Genomic DNA, 18491 nt, shown 5'->3' with positions numbered 1-18491 from the left:
AGATGGGGTTTCACCATGTTGGCCAGGCTGGTCTCAAGCTCCTGACCTCAAGTGATCTGCCCACCTAGGCCTCCCAAAGTCCTGGGATTACAGGCATGAGCCACCGTGCCCGGCCTAGGATATTTTGTCATATTTTTCGACGTTGGTCCTTCAGCCACCAGCAGCCCAGGAAGGCCACACGTACAGCTCTGCCAGGTGCAGCCCAGGCGTCCAGGGCTCTCTGGTCCAGGACACCATGGCCTGGTCTGCCCTTACCTCCAGGCCTGAAGCCCCACCTGTCCACCTTGGAGACAGCTATGAAAGGCTCTCTTGCCAGGTGCTGTTTCATCTTCAGCCCTCCAGGACCTGGAGCAGTTCCCAGGGCCAGTGCCCCCTCCCCACCCAAGGACGTCCCCCCCACCCCAAGCTCATCCACATGCTCAGCAGTCACTGCCACTGAGGCCACAGCCCCGCAGCCACCCACACCAGACTGTCCTGGAGGGCCACCCCAGCCCCAGAAGCCCCTTCGACCCTTCCTAGAGGCCCAGCCAGTAGCAGCGGACCCTGGAGGGGACACTACCTCTCGAGGCCTTGCTTGGTCTCAACCAGCCCAGATAAGAGCTCAGGAGCAGAGGAAACAGAGGCAACTGAGTGACAGAGACGGAGCTGGGCTTCCCCCGATAGCAGGGAGCTGTCCCGGCAGCACGAGGCTGCAGGAAAGAGCAATGGGACGCACAGCCCAGCCCGTGGGGTCAGCTGTCAGCCACCACTGTCCCCGCCCCGTTTGCTGATGAGACAAGGAAGCTCCCAGGTGCCCTGTAGGAAGCTCCATGTCCGTTTTCACATTTGTACGATGAGAGGATTAAGAGGTGGCATCCGGGAAAGAAAGGGGCTTTGCACCATGTGTGTCCATGAGGACAAAGCTGTGCCACCGAGTATGGTGGGAGAGGAGGGGCAGTCAGGTCACCAGGGCAGCTGGGGGTGCAGTCAGCCTCCTGCCCTGGCCCGGTCCAAGACCCCTGAAGTGGTGGCAGGTTGTGGGAGAGAACCACGGGACAGAGGTCGGTGGGTAGCATGACTCGGGAAGGCTGAGCACTACGACCCTGGGCAGAGAGGCTGGCTCCCCTCCTACTGCGTGTCTGTTCTCACGGACACGGCTATAAGCACCCAGCCGCTCCACCTTCAGCAAGTGGCCCCCGGGATGCACCCTCCCTGCCAGCACGCCCCGCCCCGCCTCCTGGGCATTGCTCTCATCGTGGGTCCTGCTCTCCGCTGCCCACCTGCTGCCTCGCTCAGCCTCCTAGCTCAGGGGCTGCACACGGTAGCCCATGTCCAAGGTGACTGCAGGGTGCAAGGCTTCAGAGGCCCCGATGACCACCAGACATCCTCTCGTTCCTGACATTCCCCCTACCCCCGACACCCACCTTGCACTGTGCTTGGCTGTATGGGACTGTCCCATCCCCCTTCCACTCCTAAGGCTATGGGGCTCCCTCGCCTCCCGCACCAATCCCACTGCCTCAAGGGTCATTTGCTCTAGGAAACCCCTCTTTGACCTTCTTCCTGACCTCTCAAAAGCCCTGGGGACCACCAGGCAGGAAGTGCCCCGGGAACCAGGTATTGATGTGGTTCCTGACAGTGCAGCTCCACGCGGTGATGGAGTCCCGACTCCGTGTAGGTGGCTGAGAGGCAGCAGCAGCCCACACCTCACCGGATTATTGTGAGGGCTGTCACCACACCTGGAGCAGGCACGCAGCATCGAGAGCGGCACGCAGGCCCCTACACTCCACGCAGCGGGGCCTCACAATCACTGCCTGCCGCCACACACGGCTTCCCAGCGTCAAGAGGCAGACACCCAGGAGCAGGGCCTGCCGTGGCAATGGCCCCCAGCCCCAGACCCTGCTGGTGTCCCTGGCTCAAGGCCCCTCACACTGAGCCACCACTGGTCAGGCCTCTCCAGCGTCTTCTCCCCTCCACAGCTCACGTAGACTCTTCTCCCTGGGAGCCCTCCTGGACTGAGCAAGTGCTGCGCTGGAGCCCCTCTCCGTGTCTGTCAGATACTCCTAAGGTGGCCTGAGCTCTTCCTGGGATGAGGGTGTGCCCAGGAGGGGTTCAAGTCTGAAAGGACGGTGGGGCTGGGCCCAGCAGGATTGCTGGGAGCCAAAGTTCCCACCCTGTTTCCAGCCTAAATGGCATCAGTGAGCACCCGGAGAGCAGGCACAAAGGCCGCGCTGTGTGCCACATGGCATCAGCTGGGCCTTGCCCTCTGTGCTGCCTCTGTGGGGACCGCTTCCTCCCCACTCTTCAGTTTGCTGACTCCTTCTCGGTGCTCACCGACACCTCCCTCGAGGCTGGGCACGGTGGCCCACACTTGTAATCCCAGCACTTTGTGAGGCCAAGTCGGGTGGATCATCTGTCGGGAGCTCGAGACCAGCCTGGCCAACATGGTGAAACCCCATCTCTACCAAAAATACAAAAAATTAGCCAGGCGTGGTGGTGGGTGCCTGTAATCCCAGCTACTCGGGAAGCTGAGGCAGGATAATCACTTGAACCCAGGAGGCGGAGGTTACGGTGAGCCAAAATCATGCCACTGCACTCCAGCCTGGGCGACAGTGAAACTGCATCTCAAAAAGAAAAAAAAAACACCTCACTCGAAACTCCCTCCCCGACTCCCCCTTAATTAAGCCAAGACCCCCTACATTCTCCCTTTCAGCCCATATGCGCTCTGACGGCTCTCCCCCAGTCTGTGACAACGCCAGGATGCCGGGCACGGAGCAAAACAGCCATTCCTAACCAAGGAGATGGGCACAAGCCACAAACGTTTATTGCGGAAATCTGGCCGAGGTTCCCATTGCAGGGCTCTGGCACGGGGCTGGGCCGGTGAGACACGGAGGGCTAGAGGGAGTGATCTGGCCCAGAGCCTCAGAGCTGCGAGATGATGTTGGGTGCTAGGCTGCAGGTGAGGCCTGTGCCATCCGGTTCCACATTCAGGGACTTCACTATGCCGTCCTGTACCACCATGGAGAATCTGCCAGGAAGACAGGCCCAGACAGCTGCGTCAGCCTGGGCTTGGAGGCAGAGCATGGAGACAGGCAGTGAAGAGCCAGGGGCCCAAGAGAGCCCCACACAGGACTCCTCCCCACACAGGACTCTCCCCCACAGAGGATTCCCCCCACCAGAGGACTCCCCCCCACACAGGACTCCTCCCCACACAGGACTCTCCCCCACAGAGGATTCCCCCCACCAGAGGACTCCCCCCCACACAGGACTCTCCCCCCACCAGAGGACTCCTCCCAGTAGAGGATTCTCCCCGCACAGAGGACTCTCAGCCCACCAGAGGACTCCCCCCAATAGAGGACTCTCCCCCGACAGAAGACTCTCCCCCACAGAGGACTCTCCCCCACAGAGGCTTCTCCCCCTCCAGAGGATTTTCCCACACAGAGGACTCTCCCCCACAGAGGCTTCTCCCCCTCCAGAGGATTTTCCCACACAGAGGACTCTCCCATTTTTACCTCTTGAGACGTCGATTCCCAAAGATGGACACCAACGAATCATCTAGTAATAAGTCTGTCTCCTAAGAGGAGACAAAGAAAAGTGTCAGAAGCCCCTGAGGAGGCCAAGGGCCCCCACTGCTCCCCACACTGCTATCTCCCTGTGGAGGTTAGGGGAACACAGAACACTCACCTTCCCAAAGGCCCCAGTGGGGTCAGCCAGGAGCCGAACCTGCAGAGAAAGAAAACGTCACAAGAAGGATCTCCCTGGCCCTGACTCCCCGCAGACCCGCATCTCACCTTGCCTTCCGCCTTGTGGGCTCGGCCCCACTCGCCAGTCACAAAGGCATCATTAACACTCAGGCATGCCACCACCTGGACTCCCTTGGCCTTCAGAGCCTCGGCCTGCTCTACAAACCCTGGTAGGTGGGTCTGGGGAAAGGAAATAAAGGGTCAGCAAAGGGATAACTGCATCTGCCCCCCAGCCCACCCTTCATTTCCAGGCCCTCCTCACTGCTCTGCCTCAACAGCTTTGATCAAACAATGAGGGCTGTCTAAACCATTCTATTTCCTTTTTGCCTTGGCCACTAGGAAGCTCAGAATGAAACTTAATGTCTTCTGGTCCAGAATATGAACTTCCCATGGGCAGAACTATGTCTTCTTTATCTGAGGCCCAAGCACCTTCTATAGTGCCTGTCATTTAGCAAGACCAACAGGGGTCTTGAATTTCATTGCAGTAAGCTTTTCTCCAGCATTCCTGGTGCTGCTCCCTTCCGGCAGCCTCTACTTGTTTTCCAATAGCACTGAAATGCTTTTTGCCCTCCTGTCAGGACTATGTGGAGGACTTCAAAGCAACACAAAACGTCCCAGGTCCTGGTCCTCAGAAGGGAAGGGCCTCACCTTGGAACAGCCAGGGGTGAAGGCCCCGGGAACTCCGAACAGCACACCTTTCTTGCCCTTAAACAACTCTGCCAGGTTCACCTTGTTTCCCGGCTCCCCTTCAAACACCTCCACTGCTGGGATGGCATCTCCCACCTAGAAGGAAGGACTCCAAGGTAAGGGCGGTGAGAGGGCAAACCGGAGTGGGGAAGGCAAACAGAGAGCCTGGCAGCTGCGCCCGCAGAAGCTACAGTGATGCCCAGCAGGAAACTCCAGCCCTGTCAGTTTCCAGGGGCCCTCCCTGCCCCGCCCGCACCGAGTTACCCCATATCCTCCAGGTTTCAAGGTGGCCCTACTCCTCTTAAGGGCCCACTGGTGACAACAGAGCAAGGGCGGGAAGGCCTCCCCAAGTGTCAAAAGGGTTGCATAACACGCCGTCTAAGTTACAGGAAAGGAGAGGGATAAATGGGTGGGGTGGGGAGTAGAGGGCTGCATTTGGGGGTGAGGAGGAGTCCCTGAAAACACGGAGGGAGAGGATCTTGGCCAAGTCTGAGGGTCCCACCCTCACGAGGAGGAAGAGAGAGGATAGCAGCAGGTGGGAAAGTTAGGGGAGGGTCTCCAGGCCCCTACACCCAGGATGTATAGAATAAAAGAAGGAATCTCTTGAAGGAGGAAGGATCGGTCTCCCCAGAGTCCTTGAGGGCTTCCGGGGGCCAGAGAGGGTAGGAAGAGAGAGTCAGAGGTGCCGGAGTCTCTGGGGAGACCGCGGTTGGGAGCAGGATGAAGCAGAAAGGGAAGGGGATTTCACAGGGGTTTGGGAGGAGCAAGGGGAAGGTCCAAGGCCCTGGGGACAGTTCCAGGAGATGAGTGAAAGGGTAGGCAGAGGGTGCGAATTTGCCATGGGAGGAGGGGAGGTCACGGAGTGGGATAGGGGAAGCCCCCCCCCGAGGTCGCTAAGGGACAGCTGTTTCAGAAGACAGATGGGGAAAATCAGGCCGGGCGCTGTGGCTCACGCCTGTAATCCCAGCACTTTGGGAGGCCGAGGTAGGCGGATCACCTGAGGTCGGGAGTTCAAAACCAGCCTGGCCAACACGGTGAAACCCCGTCTTTACCAAAAAATACAAATATTAGCCGGGCACGGTGGCTCGCGCTTGTAGTCCCAGCTACTCAGGAGGCTGAGGCTGGAGAATCGATTGAACCCTGGAGGCGGAGGTTGCAGTGAGCCGAGATCGCGACACTGCACGCCAGCCTGGGCGACAGAATGAGACTCTGTCTCAAAAAAAAAAAAAAAAATGCCTCGGGACTGTCCCGAGAGGGTGAGGCCCCCACCACTGGAGAGAAGGGTGGGCAGCCACGCGGGCCTTCTGAGGGGGGGAGAGGGGCAGGCAGGAAAGGAGACACCCTCAGACCAGCGGGACGGGGGTTGGCATGGGGAGAGTGGGGGATGTCGGGCCCGGCTCGGCCAGCGGTCACCTTGATCGGGGCCATGGCTGCAGCGCCTCTGCTGAAACTGCGGACCCCGCCAGACGCCCACCCTCCTTCACCTCGCCGTCTCGCTGCCGCTCCCGCTGCGGCCGCCGCTCCCGCTGCCACAGACTGACGGACGGCCCCACCAAAGAGTACAAAACCCGCTGGGCGTCTCAGGGGGCACAGCCCGGCTAGTCCCATACCCGCCCCACGGCGACTTTCACTCCGCCCCCTGCACGGCTGGAGGCGGGCCGGGGCCTTTTCCACTGCGCAGGCGCAAGCGGCCGCACGCGGAACGGATCCTCTAGGACCCTAACCTCATTTGCATTGGGGCTACACCGCAGGCGCATTTATAAATGGGGCGGGGCTTTCGGAGCCGCTAATTTGCATACAAGAATGAGGTGCCGCTCGACTTCCATGGTCCTAATTTAGATGGGGCAGTGTTTCTGCTCCTTAACCGAAAGCGGGGTACAGAGACGACGGTGTCAGGGGCCTGTGTAGGGTAAAACATGTTTCTTTTGCGTTCAACGAGAGCCCCTGCATTGCAGCTATTTTGCATATGATTTGCATCTTACGTAGTATTTGTGGCCAAAAAAAAAAAAAAAAAAAAACTGGGCGTGCGCCGTAGCAATCTCCTGCTAAGACGCTTCCGGTAGCAGCGCGTGACCGGACAGGTCTTTCACCTACCTACCTCAGCTCCCTCAAGCACCGGAAGTTCCGGCAAGTTCACGACTTCCGGTTCTTCTAGCCATCCAATAGCATTGAGTGGCTCATCCTCGGAAGTGACGCAAGCGGAGGACGACCTTCTTCCGGTTCCGGCCTAGAGAACGCTCTTGAGGAGACATGAAACTGCTCACCCACAATCTACTGAGCTCGCATGTGCGGGGGGTGGGGCCCCGTGGCTTCCCCCTGCGCCTCCAGGTACCCGCCGGCGGCGGTCTCTCCTCTCTTCGGGCGGGATGGTGGGCCGGGGCCCAGTGCTTGCCTAACTAAACTCTTCCACTCCGCAGGCCACGGAGGTCCGCATCTGCCCCGTGGAGTTCAACCCCCAATTCGTGGCGCGTATGATACCCAAGGTGGAGTGGGCGGCGTTCCTGGAGGCGGCCGATAACGTGAGGATACTTCCCCCGCCCGAGCATATCCCGAGTGGGGGGCGGGCACACCTCAGGCGGACCGAGGAGGGAGTTCGGGATGCCGGGAGATCATTTCGACCTCTTGCCCACAGTTGCGCCTGATCCAGGTGCCTAAAGAGCCGGTTGAGGGGTACGAGGAGAATGAAGAGTTTCTGAGGACCATGCACCACCTGCTGCTGGAGGTGAGAAGCGGCCCGTCACCTGCTTCCCGGGCCACCTGCCTCCCGCCCTGAGGCTGCCAGTGCTCAGCTCTGTCCCTCCCCGCCCGCAGGTGGAAGTGGTGGAGGGCACCCTGCAGTGCCCGGAGTCTGGACGTATGTTCCCCATCAGCCGCGGGATCCCCAACATGCTGCTGAGTGAAGACGAATCTGAGAGTTGATTGTGCCAGGCGCCAGTTTTTCTTGTTATGACCGTGTGTATTTTTGTTGTGTATCCCCAACCCTTGACCCAGTAACACACCGAACACACAGTGTTCTTGAGCTCCATAGTATATATTTTTTTCTCATTAAAGGTTCAAAACCAAAAGCGGTTTCTCTTTGCAGCAAATATACATTAAAATAGAGTCTCTGTCCAGCCAAGGGCTCTGGGCCCTGGCTTGCCCCATGTCCCTGCGCCTCCCTGGCCAAACCCAAAAATAAATATAGTGTTATTGCTCTGCAGGGCATAGAGGCAGTGCTCTCCTACCCCCTGAGGAGGCTGGGTGGGAGCTGATGGGGAAGCCCTGGCCACCCCAGGGGTCCAGGGGCTGGAGCCTGCTTGGAGTTATTGCTTCAAGGGGGGGCACTAATGCCCAATGCAAATGATGAGAAGAGGAGCGAAGGGGGCAGGGGCCTTTGCTCTCCAAGTCCCGCTCTGCTCTGGAGAGGGGGTAGGATTAAGCAGCAGCAAAAGCATCACCCACTGGGAGACGGTGGCCTCCATCCCCTTCCCTCCCTGAGATAGGCTTCTGCCTCCCACACATCTCCTGCAGCCCACTATGGCTTCCGCAAGGCCCCCTGCACTCTGGGGGCACGTTATGGCTTGCAAGGGGCAGCACTGTGCCCAGAGCCTGGACACAACGTTCCCAGCTTCTGATACCCCCCCCAGGAGGGGGGAGGGGAGGGCGTGGGGCCTGCTCCCAGGGGCTGATGGCATTGCCCTGGCCCTGCCAGCAGGCTGTGGCACTGCCCAGACCCCAGCTCCACCCCAGCCCTTGGGGCTGACCCCATGCTGGGCAGGTCCTGCCAGAACCCCCACCAGTTCCACCCCTTGCCTCAGTCCATCATGGCCTCGAGCATCTCCAAGAACAGCTTGTGCATGGGCACCTTGCCCTCCAGCTTCACCCCATAGAAATGGGCCAGCACTTTGCCCGCTGTCTGGCGGAGGAGCGGCAGCGTGAGCAGCAGCCTGCCCGCCCGCCGCCGCTCAGCACCCCCTCCGGGGCCAGCCCGGCCGGCTTCATACTCCAGCAGGGCCTCGTGCAGAGCTTCTCGCAGCTGCTCCACAGCCTCGGCATCTTCGATGTGCACAGAGTCTGCAAGGAGAGGGGCATGCTGGTGGCCTGGACTATCCCTGGCAAGGGCACTTCCTACATCTGCTTGACCACTGCTAGATGGGGCCTAAGGAGGAGCCAAACGAGGATTTGTTGATTGGCTTGACTGAGGGGCACCATTCATGGCTCCAGCCCATGAGCCAGGGCCACACCGTTTCTCCCTCATCTGTGGCCACCTTGTACCCTCCTCACCTTCCCTCCCACGAAACTTGGCCTTTCTGCATGAGCATGGCACTAGGGCTCAAAATCCTGTGTGCAGTTTGGAGCCTGCATGCACTTGACTTGCTTTTTGACTCTGAGCAAATCATTGTTCTTCCCTAAGCCTCAGTTTTCCTTATTTGCAAAATGGGACTGTGACACCATCGCTGAGTTAAAAACCTGAAGACCTTAGGAAGAGACCTGTTAGTGCCGGCCCCGGGCTCACCTGAATTGGCAAGGGCCAGGGCCTTCAGGAGGACGTACTCCTCTCGCTCCAGCCGAAGGGCCTGCAGTCGCCGCACCAGCTGCAGCAGGGCAGCCCCCAGTTCCCCGAGGCCAGCTGCCCGAGCCCCCTCTTCATCCAGGACTAAGTCCTCAGCGAAGGCCAGCTCATCCTGCAGTGGCAGTGAGCGCTGGGCCACACCCAGCACCAGCACCTCCATCCACACGCTCTGCAGTACTGACATCTGGTCAGACAGCGACAGCGATGAGAAGCCTAGAGGGGAGCGGGCCTGGCTGAGCGAGTGCAGCAAAGCCGACTCGTTCAGCGCGGCCCCAGGTCACCTGGGCCCTTTACCTGGGATGCTCTTGGCCCAGCTGATGGTGACCACGATCTCTCGGTCAAAGAGGTCACAGAGGGTAGCCACGGCTGGGAGGTGCCCATCGGGGCCCGCGGGGTCAGGCATGGCATAGAGTTTCTCAGGCTCAACCACCAGCAGATGAGACACCAGTGCATTCACTGGGGCTGTGGCAACAATTAAGAGGACAAGCGTCAGGAGCACTCGAGTCTGTGAAGCCTCGGATCAAGCATCCTCCCAGAGCCGCTCCCGCTGTGGCCTTCCTCGGCAGCGGCTAGCCAGCACCTTCGCTCCAGGGAAGCACTACCTGTCTTCAGGGAAAGCCCGTCTGTTGGGGACAGGCTGTGAGTGTTGGAAAATCTGTCCCTGTTCCCATGCAGGAAAAGGCATGTTTGAATGTCTTGGGAAATGAATAAGTGAAGAGGTGAAGGGGAAACAGGTCCCGCGCCCAAGGTAACTATGGTGCCCCACACAGGCCTCTCGTGTCCTATCCCAGGGACCCACAGTGCTCTCACCTGTCTTCCGGGGGCCTCCAGCTACTGCCAGGGGCCCAGCAGGGAAGGGGCCCGGGAAGGGCAGTGGGTCCACCTCTGGCCGCCGCTTGTACTTCTGCCGCCCACCCCGGACGCGGTCCAGGCGTACTCCTTGAATTGTGGGACAGACAGGACTGTGACTGTGCGGTGGGGGCAGGGTGGGGCTTGCTCCCCAGAGCTTTCCTCTCCCAGGCCACTCACCAGAACTCCCAAACCTCGCTCCCGCCCCGGGCCAGGCCCTGCTCCCCCACCCCTCACCCAGCCCCTGCCCAGCGCTCACCCTCCTTGAGCATGCCCACCCGCAGGCACTTGGTGAAGCGGCAGGCCTGGCAGGCCTTGCGTCTCCGCTTGGTGATCTCACACTCGTTGGAAGCCGGACAGCTGTACTCGATGCTCCCTGCCAGGAAGAGGCAGGGCTCCAGTGGCGGCCTCCCAGGGCCAGGAGGGGACCCAGCTGACAGGGGAGCTCTGACTGTCCCCGGCCAAGCACAGGTCTGGGGACATGGTGAGGAAAGGGAGACCCGGCAGCCATGAGCGGCAGGAAGGGGAGCGGCTGCTGGGCGGCAGGGCCCTGCCTGGACAAGGGAGGAGCCAGACCAGGATGCTGGGCTACATCTCGGCCCCAAGCCTCATCTCCGGACCGCACCGCCTTCATCTGCTGACAAGGGCCACAAGGGCCTCTGCGTTGCTAAACCCAGTGGCCAGTTCTCAGTCCTCATGTTACTTGGTCTAAAAGGAGCATCTAAGGCCGCCGGTCACTTCCTGCTCCTAGAAACACTTAAAGACCTTCTTTGGCTTCTAGGACACCATACACTCTGGTTTTCCTCCCCCCGTGCCGGCCACTTAGTGGTTTATGTACATCTCCCCAAGCTCTTCCATCCGGAACTCCAGGGCTGTCCTTGGAGCTCGTCTCCAGTCCCATGGCGATCTTCCCCAGCTATTCGGCTCTCAGAGTTCTACCTCCAGCCTGGACCTGCTGTGAGCTCCAGACTCAGTTCTCCAGCTGCTTCCTCAACATCCTGCATGTCTAGAAGGCATCTCGGACGGAACACGGCCTGCATGGACTCCACTTGTTCACTCAGCTGCATCTTTGGTTCCCCTCACACCCCACATCCAAGCCATCGACACGTTCTGGCAGGCTTTACCTCCTCCTAGGTCCAGAAGCCACCTCCTGTGTCTGGCAACTGCTTCCACCCTTGGCCCGAGAGTCACTGTCACCTTGCCCCTGCTGGCCTCCTGCTCTGTCCCTGCTTGCTCCAGTCTATTCTCAACACAACAGCCAAGAGGGTCCTATTAAAACTCCATCACACCCTGTGCCTCCTCTGCTCAAAACCCTCGGGGGATTCCCTTCTCAGAGTCGAAGCCAAACCGAGCCCACATCCTCCCAAGCCTATGCCCCTGCTCCTTGCCACCTTTTTTTTTTTTTTTTTTGAAACAGAGTCTCTGTCACCATCCTGGAGTGCAGTGGCACCATCTTGGCTCATTACAACTTCTACCTCCCAGGTTCAAGCAATTCTCCTGCCTCAGCCTCCCGAGTAGCTAGGATTACAGGTGTCCACCACCACGTCCGGCTAATTTTTGTATTTTTAGTAGAGACACGGTTTCACAATATTGGCCAGGCTGGTCTTGATCTCCTGATCTTGGGATCCACTCGCCTCAGCCTCCCAAAGTGCTGGGATTACAGGCATGAGCTACCGCACCTGGCCCCTTGCTGCCTTTTCACCTCTGCTCCCTCCTTTGGCCTCCTCCATGTTCCTCAAACAGGCCCTGCCTGGAGCTCTCGTCCTGAGGTCCACACAGGCTCCCTCACCTTCTTCAGATCTCTGCTCACTGTCACCTTGAGAAGCCTTTTCTGGCCACCCTGTGACAATGCCAAATCCCTTTGCAGAGCCCTCCTGGCCTCTGAACCCTGCTTATGGTTTCTCTTCAGCCCTTAGCCCCACAGAGCATGTGCAAATGCACTTACCTATCTTGTTTATTACACCGCCCCCTTTAGTGGCAGCTCCACCGGGGCAGGAACTGGCTCCAGCGTTAGCAACAGGACCTGGCACATAGCGGGTGCTGGCGGCCCTCCCAGCCTCACAGGCCTCGAAGTGCATTTTCTCCTACCCCCTATTTGGGCTTCTGAACTCGGCTCACGATACCATAGTCAAGCGCTCAGACCCGGAATCCCAACACTTTTGGAGGCTGAGGCAGGCGGACCACCTGAGGTCAGGGGTTTGAGACCAGCCTGGCCAACATGGCAAAACCAACTCCCTAGTAAAAATACAAAATTAGCTGGGAGTGGTGGCTCATGCCTGTAATCCCACCTACTTGGGAGGCTGAGGCAGAAGAATTGCTTGAACCTGGGAGGCAGAGGCTGCAGTGAGCTGAGATCGTGCCACTGTACTTTAGCCTGGGCAACCAGAGTGAAACTGTCTCCAAAAAAAAAAAAGCTGGGCACGGTGGCTCACACCTGTAATCTCAGCACTTTGGAAGGCTGAGACAGGCAGATCACCTGAGGTCAGGAATTCGAGACCAGCCTGGTTAACATGGAGAAACCCCGTCTCTACTAAAAATACAAAATTAGCCGGGCGTGGTGGCACAAGCCTGTAATCCCAGCTACTTGGGGGCTGAGGCAGGAGAATCACTTGAACCTGGGAGGCAGAGGTTGCAGTGAGCCGAGATCATGCCATTGCACTCCAGCCTGGGCAACAAGAGCAAAACTCGGTCTCAAAAAAGACACTTCCTCAGGGAAGCCCTCTGGAGCCTCAGAACCAGCCCCTTCCCCTGGCATACCTCCAGCACCCCCCCCCCCCACTTCCTGTGCATACCTGTAATAAGACAAGTCTGTGCAACTCACTGCTGCCCAGCTCTTCCCTCTGCCAGAAAGTAAACTGCCTGAGGGCAGAAACAGCCCTGCTCCAGCCCCACCTGTGTCCCCAGGGCCCGGAACACTGACCAGGACAGCAAAGCACAGGTCTGTGCTGAGCAGGGATTCTGGCTACCACATATCTTTGTGACCTTGGGCAAGTTCCATACTTAACCCCTTGAGCCCTCAGTTTTCCCAGCTGTAAAAAGTGGGATGATAAGGAATGTCCCACAGAGATGGGTGGTGAGAATGAAAGGGGATAATATGGGCAAAGCACCTACCATGGTTCTGACTCCTAGGTGCTCAGTATACAATTCCTATCCATAGCCAGCACTCAATAAATATTTGTCAACAGTCAACACACAGTGAAGGGCCCCAGGGTGGGTAGGAGGCACCGCACCCAGGCCTGCTGGCTCACTGGTCTTCAGAGCGGGAAGGGTGTACAAAGGTTTAGATCAAGGATTTTGGCCAAATTAAAGCTTGCTAGATTGGCCAGGCACAGTGGCTCCCACCTATAAGCCCAGCACTTTGGGAGGCAGGTGGATTACCTGAGGTCAGGAGTTGGAGTCCAGCCTGGCCAACATGGTGAAACCCCATCTCTACTAAAAATACAAAAATTAGTCGCCTGTGGTGGTGGGCACCTGTAATTCCAGCTACCAGGAGGCTGAGGCAGGCAAATCACTTGAACCTGGGAGGCAGAGGTTGCAGTGAGCCACGACAGCGTCATTGCACTCCAGCCTGAACAACAGTGAAACTCCATCTCAAAAACAGAAGCAAAACTTGCTGAAGGCTGGGCGCGGTGGCTCATGCCTATAACCAAAGCACTTTGGGAGGCCGAGAAGGACAGATAGCCTGAGCTCAGGAGTTCCAGACCAGCCTGGGCAACACGGTATAATCCCATCCTTACTAAAATACAATAAATTAGCCAGGCGTGGTGGCGTACACCTGTAATCCCAGCTACTTGGAAGGCTGAGGTGAAGAATTGCTTGAACCCAGGAGGCCAAGGTTGTAGTGAGCCGAGACTGTGCCACTGCACTCCAGCCTGGGATACAGAGCGAGACTCTGTCCCCAAAAACAAAACAAACCTTGCTGGAATGTCACAATCAGTCATTCGGCACCTGTCCAAAGTTCAGTGTTATTAGTAATAAGCAGAGGCAGCAGTCTAACATTGAAGAGCTCAGCTACGGACCTGTACTGACCCAAGTTTGAATCCGGTTCTGCCATTTCCTAGCTGTGAGCCTTCAACAAAGTTTCCAGTGCCTCTCTTAGTCTCAGTTATAACAGTGCTGACACCTTATAGAGTTGCTATCGGGACTAACTGAGATCATAAAAGGACACAGTGCCTAGCACAAGGTAAGCATTCAAGAATTTTTTTTTTTTTTTTTTTTTTTTTTTGAGACAGAGTTTTGCTCTTGTTACCCAGGCTGGAGTGCAATGGCGCGATCTCGGCTCACCGCAACCTCCGCCTCCTGGGTTCAGGCAATTCTCCTGCCTCAGCCTCCCGAGTAGCTGGGATTACAGGCACATGCCACCATGCCCAGCTAATTTTTTGTATTTTTAGTAGAGACGGGGTTCACCATGTTGATCAGGATGGTCTTGATCTCTTGACCACGTGATCAACCCGCCTCGGCCTCCCAAAGTGCTGGGATTACAGGCTTCAGTCACTGCGCCCGGCCTTTTTTTTTTTTTTTTGAGACAGAGTGTCACTCTGTCGCCCAGGCTGGAGTGCAGTGGCTTGATCTCTGTTCACTGCAACATCCTGGGTTCAAGCAATTCCCTGCCTCAGCCTCCCAAGTAGCTGCGATTGCAGGAGCCCACCACCACGTTGCCTAATTTTTGTATTTTTCATAGAGATGAGGTTTCACCATGTTGGCCAGGCTGGTCTTGAACTCCCGACTTCATAATCCACCCGCCTCAGCCTCCCAAAGTGCTGGGATTACAGGCATGAGCCACCGCGCCCAGACAATATATATATTTTTTTAATTAAACGTGTTATAGCCCCAAAGTAACCAATGGCTAGGTAAAAACAAAAATAATGGAAATAACAGGCCCTTCCCAGGTAATGCTTATATCAGCATCTTGCTCATTTCCCAAATTCTGATGTGCTTTCCTGAGTGAGAAAAAAATCAGAGACTTTTAAGAGCAGAGATGCCTGTTAGTCATTTTAAAGATGGGTGCTAAACTATGATATAGTCCCTCTCAAATACCAATAAAAATCTGCCTTGTTTTGGGAGGCCAAGGCAGGCAGATCATTTTAGGTTAGGAGTTTGTGACCAGCCTGGCCATCATGGTAAAACGTCATCCCTACTAAAAATGCAAAAATTAGCTGGGCGTGGTGGTACACACCTGTAGTCCCAGCTACTTGGGAGCCCGAGGCAGGAGAATCTCTTAAACCCAGGAGGCGGAGGTTGCAGTGAGCCGAGATCTGGGCAACAGAGTGAGACTGCCACCAAAAAAAAAAAAAAAAAAAAAAAATTAAAATCTTTGTGTTGGTGCTGCTTTGGGGAAATCAAGAAAAAGGGACATGTTCTATGCTGGGGAGAGGTCAGAAGCTGCCAGAGCCGGGTGTGGTGGCTCACGCCTGTAATCCCAGCACTTTGGGAGGCCGAGGCGGGTTGATCACGAGGTCAAGAGATCGAGACCATCCTGATCAACATGGTGAAACCCCGTCTCTACTAAAAATACAAAAAATTAGCTGGGCATGGTGGCGCGTGCCTGTAATCCCAGCTACTCAGGAGGCTGAGGCAGGAGAATTGCCTGAATCCAGGAGGCGGAGGTTGCGGTGAGCCGAGATCGCGCCATTGCACTCCAGCCTGGGTAACAAGAGCGAAACTCCGTCTCAAAAAAAAAAAAAAAAAAAAGAAGCTGCCAGAAAGAACAAACCTTAGGAACAGACACAGGCTGCCTTGGACTCTTTCAGAGCCATCGTAGAAGGTGCCAGGCCTAGAGTACCCAGAAACCCAGGTGGTGCCCTGAGCTCACTCATGTCCACTGCAATGCATCAGCACACACTGAAGCCTTCACCACACTTCTAAGGAAAAGGGTGTCTCTGGGAGGTAGAGGGCCTGGAAACGCCAGATTGCCAGCCTCGAGCGGTGCCACGGCCACCTGGGGGCCTACTGCACCCAGCAGAGGGTGCAGGGCAAAGGCCAGGGGAGTGGGCTGGGGGCTCACCCTGGATGGTCCTCTTGAAGAAGGCTTTGCAGGCCTCACAGGATGCCACACCGTAGTGGTAGCCGGAAGCCACGTCCCCACAGACCAGGCAGAGGCGCTTGGGCAGGGAGCTGAGCACCAGCTTCCCACCGCCCTGCTCGCCAGGCCCAGCCCCCTCCCCATCCTCCTCTTCCTTATGGCCTGGGAGGCAACGGGTGGGAGCTGGACCAGGGGCAAGGGTCACAGGAGGCTCGGTCTCCGTCTCTGAGGAACCCTTTGGACTGTCAGGGCTGGCCGGCTCTGCCTTGATGTATAGAGGCTCAATGCCCACCACCTGGCTGGACATGGCGCTGGTCACCTGCAGGGAGAGACCCGTAGGTTGGCAGGGAGGCACTGGCATGGGGGATGGAAGACACCCTGCCACAGGGTTGCCCAACCTCAGGCCTAGGGCCAGGTTTCCAGGCCCAGCAAGTGGGGAGGAAGGAGCGGGCAGAGTCCAAGGAAGGACTGCCCAGGAACCGAGCCCACCTCCCAGCTGTTGCCATGGAAACAGAGTCTCCAGAGCCTGCAGGGCCAGTAACTGACAGCAGGTCTTCCCCTTGGGAACCTGGGGGAGGCTTAGAAAGCCCTTACTCCCACCCAGGCCAGGAAGCAGGGTAACCATAGCCCCCAGGCAACCTTCAACCCCACCTGGAATCCCCAGCCAGGAGCAGGATACCTCCCAGTTTTCTCCAGATGTTCAGGAGACCTCTGAGACCCTGCCCTCCTCGGGGTATTCCGCACTGGAGGGCACACACTGAAGCACAGACCCAAGGGCAGTGGCCATGTTCACACACTCCACTCACGGGGCTGCGCAGGGGCCCCGCAAGCCCACGCAGGCACACTCTCTGCAGAGGGCCTTCACGCTTGCACCAGCCTTTCCAAACCGATGCTCACTCCCGCTCACACTTGTGCTCACACACTTCATCTGGACCGCACACCCCATCCGCCAACCCACAGTCAAGGCTCATGATCACACACACTCTCACTAGGTCCCCACGTCCACACGCACGGGCAGGGACTCGTGAAAACACCTCCAGAGCTTTTCACACCTGACACGCGGCTGCCCTCCTGCCCCAGCATGCCGATTCCAGGCACCTCCTCGGGACCGGCCTGCGCGTCCACTCTCACACTCCCGCTGTCGCAGAGGCCGCCACCTCCCAGGGCGCCGCGCCCCGCCCCTCAACCTGCGCACACCTTTGGGAAGTTGCCTAAAGTTGCTACGCCTCCCCCCACCTCCGCGGGGGACCTCTATCAGGTTATCAGGAAGTAAGTAGGGAGAGCCAAGGAGGAGGAAGTTCTCCCTAGCCGGTGCGATGACCTTTGACCCAGAGAGGAGGGTGGCCCCAGGCCCCTTCGAGCGCCCCCACGTGGTCTTCAGAGCCCCTTCCCCGACTGAGAGCCCTCCCAGTCTTCCACCCCGGCCCGCCGCAGAGACTTCGGCAAGTGCCGGATTAAACCCTGCCCCGGGACGGGGTGGATCGGGGGCCCAAGGCTAATCCGGGCCAGGACCCGCAGCCAGAGCCAGACTCTGCCCTAGGCCGGTCCACAGGACTCGGACGCCGGATCCCGCCTGAACCCTGACCAGTCCAGCCCCCGACTGGGTCCCGACCGTAGCCCGGACTGGACCCAGAGCTGGAGCCCGCCTGCAGCCCGCCCCGCCCGCCTCCCTGCCGCGCTCGCACATGGCCCCCGCGCCCCGCCCGCCCACCCCCGAGGCAGCGCTCCCCTCCGCCCCCGGACCTCGGGCTCCGGCAGGGCTGGCGGGCAGGCATGGGGGCCAAGCGGCCCGGAATGCCGGGGTGAGCCGGGGGCCGCGGGCGGCCCCTCCTCCGCCGCCTCCTCGGGCCGCGCCGCCCCACCGCGCCGCGTCCCCTCACTCGGCGGCGCCGCCGGCTGCTTGTAGGACACAAAAGGACATCGCGGCCGCTTCCTACTCCGCTTCCTCCAGCTGACAGCGGGGGCGGGGCCGGCCGTGCGCATGCAAAGCAGGGGGCGGGGCCCGGGGTCCTATGCTAATCAGACCAGCGCGGCGGGCGGCGCCTGCGTGCCCGGACGAGTCGGGGCGGAGCCGGGAGCGGCAGTGGGCGGGCCTTCGCGCAGGTCCCGCCCCCAAGTCCGCCGAACCACTGCGGCGCACAGGCGTACGCAGCCCCTGGAGAGGGGTGGGGCGGGAGACGCGGAGAGCGCGGGGAATAGAGCCCATAGCTAGTGGGGCCAGAAGCGCTCTTTCGTAACAGAAAGAGGCGGGGCGCGCTGCGCGCCAGAGGAGTGGGCGAGGCGGTGCAGGCTGCAGCTGCGGAGCAATGGAGAGGCCACTTACATATAAAAACGCAAGGGCGGGACGAGTGGAGAGGCTGGACCTGCTACCTATGCTTGAGGGGCGGAGCCTAGCGCGCCTTCGCGAGTGGGGAGGTGCTGCCCCCTTCCCTTTGTCCCCTTCCCCCAAAGCGACACCAGCTGGGCACTCGAACCGTAGACTCAGTAGCCCCACAGAGCTGCGGAACTCTGGGTGGGTGAAGCCGACCTAAAACATTCAAGATGCCCTGGATTGCGAGTCCCGGAAGGTAGAGCCGATAGGGCCCGGACGGAGAAAGCTCAAGGTCACTGCGGTGACCGAATGAAGGTCATGGGGAAGGGCGGGGCCCCGTGCGTCCGCCTC

At 58.7% G+C, this 18491-nt stretch overlaps 3 protein-coding genes across 4 annotated transcripts; 1 reads left to right on the top strand and 2 right to left on the bottom strand.

The window, feature by feature from the left end:
• Positions 1-2778: 2778 nt before the first annotated feature.
• On the bottom strand, positions 2779-6087 carry PRDX5 (peroxiredoxin 5). Its single transcript, XM_039470987.2, has 6 exons — positions 5820-6087; positions 4368-4502; positions 3768-3899; positions 3661-3699; positions 3489-3550; positions 2779-3004 (listed from the first exon to the last, which is right to left on the bottom strand). The coding sequence occupies exons 1-6, from the start codon at positions 6012-6014 to the stop codon at positions 2899-2901; spliced, it is 669 nt and encodes a 222-aa protein (XP_039326921.1). The 5' UTR covers positions 6015-6087; the 3' UTR covers positions 2779-2898.
• A 518-nt stretch (positions 6088-6605) lies between these two features.
• TRMT112 (tRNA methyltransferase activator subunit 11-2) lies at positions 6606-7471 on the top strand. Its single transcript, XM_003937656.4, has 4 exons — positions 6606-6734; positions 6824-6925; positions 7039-7128; positions 7218-7471. Exons 1-4 carry the CDS (start codon positions 6657-6659, stop codon positions 7323-7325), a joined length of 378 nt encoding a protein of 125 aa, XP_003937705.3. The 5' UTR covers positions 6606-6656; the 3' UTR covers positions 7326-7471.
• ESRRA (estrogen related receptor alpha) lies at positions 7419-17813 on the bottom strand. Of its 2 annotated transcripts, none has more exons than XM_039470984.2 (7): positions 17573-17813; positions 15812-16148; positions 10067-10183; positions 9769-9897; positions 9253-9420; positions 8902-9171; positions 7419-8459 (listed from the first exon to the last, which is right to left on the bottom strand). In XM_039470984.2, the coding sequence occupies exons 1-7, from the start codon at positions 17810-17812 to the stop codon at positions 8200-8202; spliced, it is 1521 nt and encodes a 506-aa protein (XP_039326918.1). In that variant the 5' UTR covers position 17813; the 3' UTR covers positions 7419-8199. The 2 variants fall into 2 exon arrangements, with proteins under 2 accessions (XP_039326918.1, XP_039326919.1); XM_039470985.2 differs by lacking the exon at positions 17573-17813 and adding an exon at positions 16882-17470.
• Positions 17814-18491: the final 678 nt, after the last annotated feature.

The sequence above is a fragment of the Saimiri boliviensis genome, chromosome 6 (genome assembly GCF_048565385.1).
Source record: "Saimiri boliviensis isolate mSaiBol1 chromosome 6, mSaiBol1.pri, whole genome shotgun sequence".
NCBI lineage: Eukaryota > Metazoa > Chordata > Mammalia > Primates > Cebidae > Saimiri > Saimiri boliviensis.
This window is presented reverse-complemented; position numbering and strand designations above follow the sequence as displayed.

Coding starts and splice junctions, on each gene's coding strand:
- PRDX5 (XM_039470987.2), bottom strand. CDS start 6,014: ATGGGACTAGCCGGGCTGTGCCCCCTGAGACGCCCAGCGGGTTTTGTA. Junction 4,503..5,819: donor CAGCCATGGCCCCGATCAAG/GTGACCGCTGGC, acceptor CCTTCCTTCTAG/GTGGGAGATGCCATCCCAGC. Junction 3,700..3,767: donor CCCACAAGGCGGAAGGCAAG/GTGAGATGCGGG, acceptor CTTTCTCTGCAG/GTTCGGCTCCTGGCTGACCC.
- ESRRA (XM_039470984.2), bottom strand. CDS start 17,812: ATGCGCACGGCCGGCCCCGCCCCCGCTGTCAGCTGGAGGAAGCGGAGT. Junction 16,149..17,572: donor CAGCCCTGCCGGAGCCCGAG/GTCCGGGGGCGG, acceptor CTCTCCCTGCAG/GTGACCAGCGCCATGTCCAG. Junction 9,421..9,768: donor TGGAGGCCCCCGGAAGACAG/GTGAGAGCACTG, acceptor TTGTTGCCACAG/CCCCAGTGAATGCACTGGTG.
- TRMT112 (XM_003937656.4), top strand. CDS start 6,657: ATGAAACTGCTCACCCACAATCTACTGAGCTCGCATGTGCGGGGGGTG. Junction 6,735..6,823: donor GCTTCCCCCTGCGCCTCCAG/GTACCCGCCGGC, acceptor TCCACTCCGCAG/GCCACGGAGGTCCGCATCTG. Junction 6,926..7,038: donor TCCTGGAGGCGGCCGATAAC/GTGAGGATACTT, acceptor TCTTGCCCACAG/TTGCGCCTGATCCAGGTGCC.